The sequence below is a fragment of the Capra hircus genome, chromosome 4 (assembly GCF_001704415.2).
Source record: "Capra hircus breed San Clemente chromosome 4, ASM170441v1, whole genome shotgun sequence".
Classification (NCBI taxonomy): Eukaryota; Metazoa; Chordata; class Mammalia; order Artiodactyla; family Bovidae; genus Capra; species Capra hircus.
The window spans coordinates 63,651,141-63,665,008 of NC_030811.1; the positions used below are offsets into that span (position 1 = coordinate 63,651,141).

The 13,868-nt window shown below is 40.4% G+C and overlaps 1 protein-coding gene across 2 annotated transcripts in view; it reads right to left on the reverse strand.

Moving 5' to 3' along the window:
- DOCK4 (dedicator of cytokinesis 4) overlaps positions 1-13,868 on the reverse strand; it is a 472,836-nt gene that overhangs the window by 36,928 nt on the left and 422,040 nt on the right. For both annotated transcript variants that reach the window (XM_005679177.3, XM_018047173.1), the window contains 3 exons: positions 10,425-10,573; positions 8,100-8,186; positions 6,055-6,159 (listed from right to left, as the gene is read on the reverse strand). In XM_005679177.3, coding sequence (XP_005679234.2) covers positions 6,055-6,159; positions 8,100-8,186; positions 10,425-10,573 — 341 coding nt within the window. The remainder of the gene's footprint in view (positions 1-6,054; positions 6,160-8,099; positions 8,187-10,424; positions 10,574-13,868) is intronic.

Genomic DNA, 13,868 nt, shown 5'->3' on the forward strand with positions numbered 1-13,868 from the left:
GCTTCAATATCAGTCCTTCCAATGAACACCCAGGACTGATCTCCTTTAGGATGGACTAGTTGGATCTCCTTGCAGTTCAAGGGACCCTCAAGAGTCTGCTCCAACACCACAGTTCAAAAGCTTCAATTCTTCAGTGCTCAGCTTCCTTCACAGTCCAACTCGGAGAAAAACTGGCCAAAGAGGTCTTCTGATCGCCAGCTACATCCATACATGACAACTGGAAAAACCATAGCTTTTGACTTGACGGATTGTTGGGAAAGTAATGTCTCAGCTTTTTAATATACTGTCTAGTTTAGCCATAGCTTTTCTTCCAAGGAGCAAGCGTCTTTTAATTTCATGGCTGCAGTCACCATCTGCAGTGATTTTGGAGCCCCCCCAAAAATAAAGTCTGACACTGTTTCCACTGTTTCCCCATCTATTTGCCATGAAGTGATGGGACCAGATGCCATGATCTTTGTTTTCTGAATGTTGAGTTTTAAGTCAACTTTTTGACTCCCCTCTTTCACTTTCATCAAGAGGTTCTTTAGTTCTTTGCTTTCTGCCATAAGGGTGGTGTCATCTGTATATCTGAGGTTACTGATATTTCTCCCAGCAATCTTAATTCTAGCTTGTCCTTCATCCAGCCCAGCATTCCTCATGATGTACTCTGCATATAAGTTAAATAAGCAGGGTGACAATATACAGCCTTGACGTACTCCTTTTCCTATTTGGAACCAATCTGTTGTTCCATGTCCAGTTCTAATTGTTGCTTCCTGACCTGCATCAGATTTCTCAAGAGGCAGGTCAGGTGGTCTGGTATTCCCATCTCTTTCAGAATTTTCCACAGTTTGTTGTGATCCACAGAGTCGAAGGCTTTGGCATAGTCAATAAAGCAGAAGTAGATGTTTTTCTGCTGTCTATGGGGTCGCACAGAGTCAGACACAACTGAAGCGACTTTGCCGCAGCAGATGTTTTTCTAGAACTCTCGTGGTTTTTTGATGATCCAGCAGATGTTGGCAATTTGATCTTTGGTTCCTCTGCCTTTTCTAAATCCAGCTTGAACATCTGGATGTTCATGGTTCACATACTGTTGAAGCCTGTCTTGGAGACTTTTGAGCATTACTTTGCTAGCGTGTGAGATGAATGCAACTGTGCAGTAGTTTGAGCATTCTCTGGCATTGCCTTTCTTAGGGATTGGAATGAAAACTGACCTTTTCCAGTCCTGTGGCCACTGCTGAGTTTCCAAATTTGCTGGCATATTGAGTGCAGCAGTTTCACAACATCATCTTTTATTTATTTTATTGTGGCGGTTTTTGCCATACATTCACATGAACCAGCCATGGGTGGACATGTGTTCCCCACCCTTAACCTCCCTCTCTCCTTCCTTTTGAAATAGCTCAACTGGAATTCCATCACCTCCACTAGTTTTGTTCATAGTGATGCTTCCTTCCTAAGGCCCACTTGACTTTGCATTCCAGGATGTCTGGCTATAGGCGATAATCACACCATTGTGATTATCTGGGTTGTGTAGATCTTTTTTGCATAGTTCTTCTGTGTATTCTTGCCACCTCTTCTTAATATCTTCTGCTTCTGTTAGGTCCCTACCATTTCTTTCCTTTATTGAGCCCATCTTTGCATGAAATGTTCCCTTGGTATTTCTAATTTTCTTGAAGAGATCTCTAGTCTTTCACATTCCATTGTTTCCCTCTATTTCTTTGCGTTGATCACTGAGGAAGGCTTTCTTATCTCTCCTTGCTATTGTTTGAAACTCTGCATTCAAATGAGTATATCTTTCCTTTTCTCCTTTGCCTTTCGCTTCTCTTCTTTTCTCAGCTATTTGTAAGGCCTCCTCAGACAACCATCTTGCCTTTGCGCATTTCTTTTTCTCAGGAATGGTCTTGATCACTGCCTCCTATACAATGTCACGAACTTCCGTCCATAGTTCTTCAAGCATTCTATCAGATCTGATCCCTTGAATCTGTTTCTCCCTTCCATTGTATAACCGTAAGGGATTTGAGTTAGGTCATACCTGAATGCTCTAGTGGTTTTTCCTACTTTCTTCAATTTAAGTCTGAATTTGGCAATAAGGAGTTCATGATCTGAGCCACAGATACATGTATACCTGTAACTGAATTGCTTTGCTGAATACCTGAAACTAACTCAACATTGTAAATCAACTATACTCAATACAAAATTAAAAAATGAAATATAATAAATTTGCTTGATAAAATAAGACAATACATATCTTCTTGTATATTACTGAAGTCCCCAAATAAGTATCTGAAAACTGAAACAGTTCTAAAGCAATGCTTATACGTCACAACAGTTTATAAAATCAGGGGAATGCCTCTAAGTGTAAGGTCATTCAAAGGTAGTAAGAAATCACTTTGGAATAAACATAAATTTGGGGCCTAATATTTGAGTTATGGAGAAATAAAAAGGAGATAAGCTTTCTTTCCATTAATTTTTTTTAAAACCATAGTTTTGAGATATAGTTCACAAGCCATAAAATTTACCCTTTTATAGTATGCAATTCGGTTGTTTTTGGTATATTCACAGAGTTGTGCAACTATCCACATTATATAATTTCAGATTATTTTCATTACTGCAAAAGGAAATTTGTACCCGTTAGCAGTCACTCCCCATCTGCCCCTCCCCTTGGCACCTGGCAGCCACTAATCTACTTTCGGTTTCCATGGATTTACCTATTCTGGACATTTCATATAGATGGAATTACATAACATGCAGCTGTTTGTAACTGGCTTCTTTCACTTAATATTATCAAGGTTCACTCATTTTGTAGCATTATCAGTACTTCATTCCTTTCTTATTGCTGAATATTCTATTGTATAGCTATACCATATTTTGTGTATCCATTCATCAGTGGATGGACATTTGGACTGTTTCTACTTTTAGGCAATTGTGAATAACGCTGCTGTGAATACTCATGTACATGTCTTTGTGTGGCTCTGGATGCTGGGAAAGATTGAGGGCAAGAGGAGAACGGGGCAACAGAAATGAGATGGTTGTATGACATCACTGACTCAACAGACATGGGTTTGAACAAACTTCAGGAGTTGGTGAAGGAAGGGAAGCACAGCATGCTGCCGTCCATGGGGTCACAAACAGCTGGACAGGGCTTAGTGACTGAACAACAACAATTCGTTAATAGTTAATTTTTAAAATTGTCTTTCTTTAAAAAGGAAATATATACCTATGGGATAAAAAATTCCCAAATAGTATAAGCATACAATAACAAGTAAGTATCTTTCCCATCCTTGACCTCAATCATCCTCCTCAGACAAATCACTATTCAAAGATATTTTATGCATTTAAACACTGTCAATAAAGAAATCATTTTCCACGAGGGTAAAAAAAGCTACCTCAATAACACAAACATATCAATTTATTTGAGCTTTAAATATTATCTGGAAATTGATCACACAGTGAAAGGAAATTTTTAAAGTTGCTATTTGTTTTTAAATCAAAGATTTTTTCTTAAAAAATCTAGTCCCACGATTCCAAGTGTGCAGTGCCATTTAGAAACCAATAGAGGGTGATACTTCTCTTTCATTTAGAAGGAAATGCCATTTACTTGTAGAAAAGCTGTTTTCCAAAGAAAGATGATATAGTGGTCTATTCCAATTGATATAGTAACAAAATTCATTTTATTAGCTGATACGTCTTCTAATTTGCCAAATTTCCTTTAAAATTATGGCTCCTAAAGTACTCTGACTTTTAAAAATCTTTACACTTTTAATTAACACTAATCACACATACACGATAGAGTTCTAGGGTACTTTATAATACACCTGTTAGCTGAATTCAGAATTTGATCAGGCCTACAATACAACTTTCATGGGCTGCTTTCTCTATTAAAAATGTTAAAAATCATACTGTATGACTCATTTGGTATAAAGACAAATAATATCAATAATAACCTAATGTACAATATATACTATTAAAAAGCAATCTAGTGTAGAGTATACACTGTGGGATTCCCAGATGGCTCAACAGATAAAGAATCTGTCTGCATTGCAGGAGATGCAGGAGACGCAGGTTCAATTCCTGCGCTGAGATCTCCTGCAGGAGGAAACGGCAACCTACTCCAGGATTCTTGTCTGAAAAATTCCATGGACAGACGAGCCTGGCAGGCTACAGTCCATGGGGTCGCAAACAGTCGGGCATGACAGTGTGCACTCACATCCATAATATACACTGAAATATATATTTTAACATTTTCTTTAACCTGAAAGTTTACTCTTTTCTTCTGATTTTTAAAAGAAAACAGTTTTATGAACTATCTAAGAATATTATGGTCCCTAAGCACTGTATCTACTGTGCATAATGGATCAGGTAGCCCTGAGCATGATATGGAAAAAAACAGAATCATTGCCTTATTTTGAGCCAAGAGAGGAAGGGGTGGTCTGCAGCATGAGAATCAGGTCTGGGCCCTACTGTGGGGTCTCCAGCCCTCTGCGCTGCTCACAGCTCCAGAATATCCCTCCTTTCCCTCGGAACTTGGACCCAGACCTTGCACTCTGCAGGAGGTGGCTGATGACAGCCCAGGACCAGTGTGTCCACTTTGAAGACACAGTTTTTCAAATTCAGCAAGTGTTCTGAATTTGCCACTAGTTTTGATTTGGAATCAAGCTTTCCTCTGTCTGTAGGCAGGTCCATCTGCAGAGCCGACAATGTATGTGGATCCTCCTTAACCCAGCAAAGAGATTTTATACCTAGGTCTGTGTGGTACCCACATACATGGTTATTTCAATCAGTTAGATGACTGATTTGCTATTTGAGCATTTGTTTTATGCGATACTAAGTGAATCTTTGCCTATGGTGTTTAGGTATTTTACACATACACACACACACACACACACACACACATATCTTCATTCTGAAAGGCAGATACATTAACGATTATTAAAGAAGCAATGAAGTCAAATGTTTCTCCTCTCTGTCCTGCTTCAAGTACCCCCATCCTGTATCTATTCATAGGTGCCAACAGCTGCTGCTGCTGCTAAGTCACTTCAGTCGTGTCTGACTGTGTGTGACCCCATAGACGGCAGCCCACCAGGCTCCCAAGTCCCTGGGATTCTCCAGGCAAGAGTACTGGAGTGGGTTGCCATTTCCTTCTCCAATGCATGAGAGTGAAAAGTGAAAGTGAAGTCACTCAGTCATGTCCAACCCTCAGTGATCCCACAGACTGCAGCCTTCCAGGCTCCTCCGTCCATGGGATTTTCCAGGCAAGAGTACTGGAGTGGGGTGCCATTGCCTTCTCCGACCAACAGCTAAAGGAAGATATTTAAGATTTAAACTTTGTAATGAATTCACTCAATGTTACAAATTATTCCTGTCACTCCTCCTTAGTTGCTGGAGAAGGTGCATTCTTATCTTACCAGTGCTTTTAGGTGAGTATAAATGAGATGCTACAAACTGAAATGTTACCTAAGTTATTTCAGCACTTAAGAGACTACTTGGCTGAATGCGAAAAATGCTAAGAATGGAGTCAACTATTTTATTATCTGGTAGGTACTTTGGAAAGTCTTGAAAACTTCCCTTTGTAGAAATAGTTTCTACTAGCAATAAGTTGAATCTCTTTGCTGGGTGGCATTTATCTTTTCAAAGTCAGCTAGGAGGAACAATGGTCCTCTGGAGCCTGGAGGCAGAGTTTTCACGCGATGTGAAACTGTCGTCTTTTCTGCGGTCTGCAACTCCCAGGCCCTAGCGCCCGCCATTTTTCTCTAAGACTAACTATGGAAATTGCAGGCTGAACGGAAGTAATGCTACCAATTATATACGGGAAACAACTGTAATTGCCAAAGATTGCTCATAAAATATAACAAGCTTTGAAACGTAGGAAGAAAATTCAACTGATTGTTTGAAATCTTGGGAAATTATTCAAAACAAGGCATTCTATATGAGTATGATGTTTGCAAACTAAAGTTAAAAGAGAATCTTGTGAAGTTATTACCTGCCTTAAAAGGAAAATATGTCATTCATATCTTAGTTTGCTTGATTGGGATATCTATACTGGAAGCATGAAAGCAAATCAAGTAGTATATTACTTACTCTTAAGAAAAATGGAAACTTTTTCCCATAAAATCCAACTCTGAAGAACTCTGGTTCAAGACGTTGCTGGTCCATAATTTTGTCATACAAAGAGGCCTCCATCATCTAGCAAAGAACAGGGGGTGTTTTAGTCATTTTATCTCATCTTTTAGCTCCACCACTTTATAGAAGAGGATGTTTCTTCTATTAAAAAAAAGAGAACGTCACTTTAGTTCCATTTGCAGAAAAGAAGGTTGACTCCTTTTCTATGCTTTAAGGCAGAGATCAGGAAACTTACTCTGTAAATGGCCAGACAATAAATATTTCAGACCTTACAAGTCACCTGGTCCCTGTCATAACTACTCAATTCTTTGAGGTCCATAGGCTTCAGTTTCCTGACCTCTGCTTTAAAGGATTGAGTATATTACTACATGTCCTCACCAGAGGAAATGATTTCTATGCACAGCCTGGAGAATCCCAGGGATGGGGGAGCCTGGTGGGCTGCCATCTATGGGGTCGCACAGAGTCAGACACGACTGAAGCGACTTAGTAGTAGTAGTCTATCAAAATATTTTCTTCACAATAAAAATTAACATGAACTCTTAGAGGCAAAATCTTTCTGGAGAATTCTTGTACTCACCTGAGCATTCAGTTCTCCTAGGTCATGGTAATTCAGGACATCTGGAAGATGTAACCTTGTACAGGTTGAACGGGGATAAACCAACAAACCAAATAGGGCCCACAGTGCAAGTGTTAACAGCTGAAGGCTGTTAAGTGTGTCTTTGACTGAGGTTGGAAGCATGAAGTACATAAAGATTATGGTTTTCCACTCATGGTATTATCATCTCCAGGTTTCCAGAGAAAGACTAATATTGCAATTGAAAATATCTCCCCTCTCTCCACCCCCAGTAACAGCACCCAAAAGAGCACTTGGCATGAAGTGCAAAGCTTTGAGTTTATAAAAATCTTAGTGACTATGGCACCCAAGGGCCCTCAAAGGTAAACATTATAACCTCGCTTCTGTTCCGGGGACAGGATGCAAAGAGAAGCACAGGGACATTTTTATATGAAACTGCAGTGTCTGCCAAAGCCAGCGTGATGGGCTGAAGTTAAAACAAGGCTTTTCCTCCTTGGTTTTCCTGTTAGGAGAAATATTGATGAACTCCTGACATGAAATAGAACACCCAAAATACAGGGCTGGCTCCTGCCAGAGGAAGAAGTTACTTGTGGTATAAAGGATACTGGGTTGTTAAAGGTTTATGAGTATTATCTCTTATATTACTACCTTGGAATGAAAAGGCAATGTCATAATTTTTAAAAATATATATGTATGTGCATATGTATATATAATCTGATGATCCTGTTTTAGAAGCCCTGAAGAGCTTACATGTAACAAGATGATACAAAATGTTTGACCTGACAAGAATAAGGACGTGGAGTACCAGAGGGACTTGTTTGAACCTTCAAGAAGAGAAGGTATTGAGTTGGCCAAAGTTCATTGGGTTTTTGTATGATGCTTCACAAAAACCCAAGTGAACTTTTTGGCTACCTCAATATAAAATATTTGGTTTAGGGTCACAGAATATTAAACTCCTTGGGCTCTTGGGTACTAAGACCTTGGTTTCAGTTTTAGCAAATAAAAACATTTCTGAAGCTAAAAAGCTTTGATACCTACAGCAGTTAGCCCCCAAATCTTTCAAAATGCGTCAGCTAGCCATTTCTCCTATTTTACTGCACAGATTATGGAACTAAGAATGGAATATTACTGAGATTTGTGTGTGAGTGACAAGCTCTTCCAACAAAAAGTATTAATCCTGGGTTAAATGTTATATTTCAGATGTAGTGTTTAGAATAGATCAACAGCTTATGTTTTGCATATTAATCAAAAGCATCACACAGGTCAACATGCTATTTCTCTGGATAAATAGAGGAGTATGCTTCTTTCAAAAGCTTTCTACAAGACACATCAAGTCAAGACGATCACAAAGTTGACTTCCTAGCACCATGGGGAAGTCAATCTAAAAAAGGATTCCATAACCTGATTAGGATGCATGCAGGTACCTTACCCTCATCTTGCTCAGGTTTCTGTAATCATAGTAACTCTCGTACTGCTCTGCAATCTTCCGGCACAAGATGATGCCATTCTCCCAACACTGTGGACAAGCAAATAACATAAATGTTAACAATCTCATGGCATTTACTAATTTCCACCCAGAGGTCAAGAGGGGACCACTCTCAGATGATCAAGCCTTACTTCTTAACCTTTAAAACCTACCCTTAATAGTACCACTGCAATTTTAAGCATGAAAATAGCATGTAATTAACAAGTTCATTATTTAAAATATTTAGAGAGTTGAAAATGATAACCTACAAGTCATTAACATATGGTGCAAAAACAACATTTCCTGGTATCATCTCAAAACTATTATCCTGAAGATGTGGTGTACACACACACACACACACACACACACACACATAACACTAGAATATTAGTCAACCATCAAAAAGAATGAAATAATGCCATTTGTAGCAACATGGGTGGACCTAAAGACTATCACGCTAAGTGAAGTCAGTCAAGGAAAGATAAACACCATATGATATCACTTATATGGAATCTCAAATACAACACATATCAACACATCTTTGAGACAAAAACATACTCACAGACATGGAAAACAGACATGTGGTTGCCAAGCGGGGGTGGGGAAGGAATAGATGGATGGACTGGGAGTTTGGGATTAGCAGATACAAACTAGTACATACAGGATGAATAGACAACAAGGTCCTACTCTGTGACACAGGGAACTATATCCAACATCCGTGACAAACAGAAATGGAAAAGAATATGAAAAAGAATATTATATGTACAGATGAGTCACTTCACTGTACGGAAGAAATTAACACAACATTGTAAATCACTACACTTTAATAAAATGAAAAAAAATAAAGTAATAATTTATAGTTAAAAAATAAACAAAACATGCTGAAATAACTGCAGTTCCACAATGGCCAAGGAGATGAATGAGCAGCCCCTCAGGGCTGGGGTATGCGGAACTGCCACTGACCCCTAAGGTCCAATTATCCACAGCTGGCTCAGTGGATTCCTTGTTGGCCCAAGCGTACTTGTAAACTGCAAGGGTCTAAGCCAGCTGGTTACTCTCAGCAGAAATGCAAAAATTCTTCGATCTAGCTCAGGTGTCTGCAAATTTTCCCACCAAACAGTAAATGCTTTAGGTGTTGTGGGCCATACAACCTTTGTCACAACTGCCATTAAACTATGAAAACATCCTCAGACATCCATAAGCTTGGCTGTGTTCCAATAAAACTTTACTGACAACTGAAACATGAATTTCATATAATTTCCACAGGCCAAATACCATTCTTCTTCTGAGTTCTTTTGACCATTTAAAAATGTAAAAGTAATTCTTAGTTTGCAGGCTGAACTAAAACAGGCAGTGAGCTGTTTGACCCATGGGCTATAGTCTCAAAGTCCTCATAAAGCACAGCCTCCTGGGAATGGGCCGAGAGAGGTTCTGTAACAGCTTATCTTTCAGGTGGAAAGTTTACTGTGGGAGGATACAGAGGCATTTCTTTGCTACTAACGTAATGAATAATATGTCAGTGTAGTTAGATAAATAATAGAAGAGGATAGGAATAAAGCAATTCCCTGGCATCAAATTTTTAGGAGTACCCAATTATGTTTTATAAAAGACTGACAGCCACTGGGTGTATTTTCATTTCCTGTTTAACCTTGGCACTTTGAAAGATATATTTAAATCTAAGACATGTATCACCAAAGCATCCAAGTGTTCAAATCACCTGGGGTCAGATTCACTTTTTTTTTAAAGAGCACTGCAAACCCTTGAAGAGGGAGCAGGTGGCAGGGAGGTGACATGCTGAATTGCTTTATTAGCTCAGGGAGGTTTTCAACACCCTATGGCAACTCTGAGTATATGACGGGATGTCATACAATTCTGTAAATAAATTTAGTTTCATTTATTTCACCTTAAAAAAAATGGACTGGGACAGATTACTATGTACCAATTTGGGGAGGTAGGGGAGGTGTGATAGTGGTTTTTCAGATAATAAAATGCCTGGATGTTGAAACCTCTAGATGAGGGTCTCTCAAGATGGGGTCCAAGTTCATACACACTGGAATTTTCTGGATTCCTCATTAAAATCGCAGAACCCCCTGGCGCAAGCCAGACCTACTTAATCAGAATTTGCAGGAGTGGGGCCTGGAAATCTTAATTTCAGTCAACTCTTGGGAGTTGTGAATGCACACTGAAAATCTGAGGCCCCTGCTTGAAGAGGTGGCCATCAATGAACTCGAAATAGAGGAAATGTGACAGTCACCTTGGGAAGGGACACAGGGGACTGGGGCCACTTACCTTGCCTCTGTCAAAGTTCTGGATGATGGCGAGGTGCAGGTGCTCCTTGCGCTGCCATTCCGTTTGCATGGGGTAGGTCAGGAACTCCCGGAGGGGCCGGTCAGACCATTCCAGCAGCTCATCATATAACAACAGCGTATATGCAGCCTCTGAAAGATAAGCGGGAAGGTGATGATCGAGACAGGACCCCAATGCAGCTGGTTCAGGATAAGCTGGATTAAGTCCTTTTTTCCTGAATTTCACGATACTGAAGAACACATGTCCAGGACATATGCAACGGAAGGTGAATGAATGAGAAGCGCCCCGGGAGATGGAATTACCAGAGACTTGTGTTTGATCTTTTGGCTCTCTTTATTTTCTCTTTCTCTCCTTCCTGTTTATTTCCTACCCCTACTGTTCATATATACCGGCATAATTAAAATGTTGAAGGATAGCTCTGTAGCTGGTCCAAAATGCAGGGGAGACATGCTTTCGTTTGCTGCATAGGTTCACTGGTAAAGCCTTTGGCAGGGGACTGTGGGTAGTTTCCATAGGCCATGCTTTGTTGTTGTTGTCATCTTCAACCCTTTGTGACCACATGGACTGCAGCATGCCAGGCTTCGTGTCCTTCCCCACCTCCTGGTGTTTGCTCACACTCATGTTCATTGAGTCGATGATGCCATCCAACCATCTCATTCTCTGTCGCCCCCTTCTCCTCCTGCCATCAATTTTTCCCAGCATCAGATTATTTTCCAGTGAGTCAGCTCTTCACATCAGGTGGCCAAAGCACTGAAGGTTCAACATCAGTCCTTCCAATGAATATTCAGGATTGATTTCCTTTAGGATTGACTGGTTTGATCTCCTTGCTGCCCAAGGGACTCTCAAGAGTCTTCTCCAACACCACAGTTTAAAAGCATCAGTTCTTCAACACTCAGCCTTCTTCATGGTCCAACTCTTACTTCCATACATGACTACTGGAAAAACCATAGCTTTGACTATATGGATCTTTGTTGGCAACAAAGGGCATGCTTAAGAAACAAAAAATGATAGCTCAATTCTCTTGGCTAATAAAAGGCTGAAAAATGTGAAAGTAATACAGCAAGTCCCCTATATACAAATGAGTTTTCTTCTGTGAGTGTGTTCTTAAGTGTAATTTATTCATAAGTCCACAAAGTTAGCCTAGGTACCCAACAAACACAATCAGCTCTATAGTGCTGTACTGTAATAGGTTTATAATACTTTTCACACAAATAATACATAAAAAAACACACAAAAATAAAGAAAACATCTTTAAAGTGCAGTACCTTGAAAGTACAGTAGTATGGTACAATAGCTGGCACACAGGGGCTGGCATCGAGTGAACAGGCAAGAAGAGTTACTCACTGGAGAAGGGAGAGGAGGTGGGAGATGGCAGAGCTGAAGGATCGTCAGCAATAGGAGACGGAGGGCAAATTGCCATTTCACTCACGTCGACGTTGATGGAACACATGTTCACATCTTTGAAAGTTCGGAACTTGAAAGTTCGTATGTAGGGGACTTACTGTATATGTGTGTGGGGGGTATCAGGGTACAGACAGAATTTAGAAGGGGAAAAGCTAGAGAAGAGTTCAGAGAAGAAAAACTTTTAAAATCTATTAATATCCAACAGAGAAAGGACCAGAAAGGGTAAAAGTATTGGATAAGAAGAGTGTGTGTGTGTGTGTGTGTGTGTGTGTGTGTGTGTGTGTGTGTGTGTGAGAGAGAGAGAGAGAACAAATTGTGTGGGCTGTGTACTCTGACACCCCCTCTGGCTGGCCCCACAAATCTTCAGTAATGGTTACTAAAGTCATGACATGTTTGGTGTAGCGGGAATTTCCTGGGGAAACATGTGAAGGGATGACATTCTATACACGTGTATAGAAGCGGTGACCCACAGGCTTACGCATGGCTGACAGGTAATGTATTTAATGGGATACTTGCCATTCTGCAGGTCTTTTCTTTTCCTGAACCATAAATACGGCCAAATACATCAAGAATGGGAACCAGAATTCACTGTCCCTGATGAAAGACTATAATAATTTTTTCACCTGACACTATAACAGCCAACTTACTTACTAAACCGAATAAAATGATAAAATCCTTATGTTAGGTATCCGTTTACCAACCATCCCCACACATGTCTGAAAATACACAGTAGTAACTTTTAACACAATATCCATAAATGGTAATTCTTTTTCTTCATTTATTTGCTTTAAGGATAACTACACATAAGGTTCCTAAGTAACATGTTACGTTCCAGTACTGTGATCTGGCCATCTCAATGTATAAAATACAGTTGCGATAAGAAAGGCCTGGGTCCCCAACACTATATTTTCTTATCTCTTAAGTGTAGAAGTCCTGTAAGGCACAGGTTCTGGCTGTATTTTCCTCTTTAATTACCTTTGGTGAGCTCGACCCAGTAACTTCAATGATTGCAGCAAAACTTTGCATCACCCACCAGCAGTCTCTTATTCCCCAGCATTCAGTGTGCAAGCTGTTACTAACACAAGTTTTCTTTAACGCAAATGATCACATTGCTCCCATGATTAAAACTAGCCAATGATTCTCAGTAACAATTAAAAACAGAATGAATTTGGACTTCCTCAAGTGACACAGAAGGCTGCCCATGGTCTGGTCCCTCCACTCACATTTTTCCAATGTCCCCACTTACGACAGGTAAGAAGGAGACTGCTACTGTGAGCCTGCTACTGTCTTCCTAAAAAGCCTCCAGCCCCTCGACCCCATCATCACTTTTGCTGAATGAAACATGATGCAACCTGATCCAGAGGCGGCTGCCTGCCAGGGACACAGGTGCCTTCCACTGCATGGACAGGGGACAGGCCCTTTCCTGGGGCGAGATGGACAGAGCGCATGTCTGCTGGAGGGTGTCGATTAATCAGTGGATGTAGAAGCAGCCAAGTTCGCCACGACGTGGGTTACCATGGAAGACTGCTTCACAGGGGATAAGACAGACGATGATGATAACAAGATCATCAGAGCTGTGCTATATTTGAACAGCGTCCTCATTTTCCATGAGGCCTCCTGAGATCACTTCCTAATCTTTAATTACCCACATACCCTTATAATGCCAAGCAGCTAAGAAAACCCCAAGGGCACCTTTGTTTTTCTGTCCACACTCTTGCTCCTGTCACCTGAACAAACTAAGATTCCTCTCCCTTATCACACCAACCAACACCTGGGGTCCTTCACAGCCTGTTCCTTCAAGCCTTTAGCTGCTGAATAACTCCTATTTTATCTTAATGACACAACTCCAGAATGATCATCTTCGCCTCTCAGATTTCTCTTGTATCTCCCCGAGCTTTCAAAAAATATCCTTGAGACTAACCATGCCACAGTGTAAAGGTGGAATAGTGGGGAGGGCAGAGGGAACCCCTTCCCACATCTTAGCTGCCCACAGGGAGGGACCAAAAAGGCAATGAAGGTCAG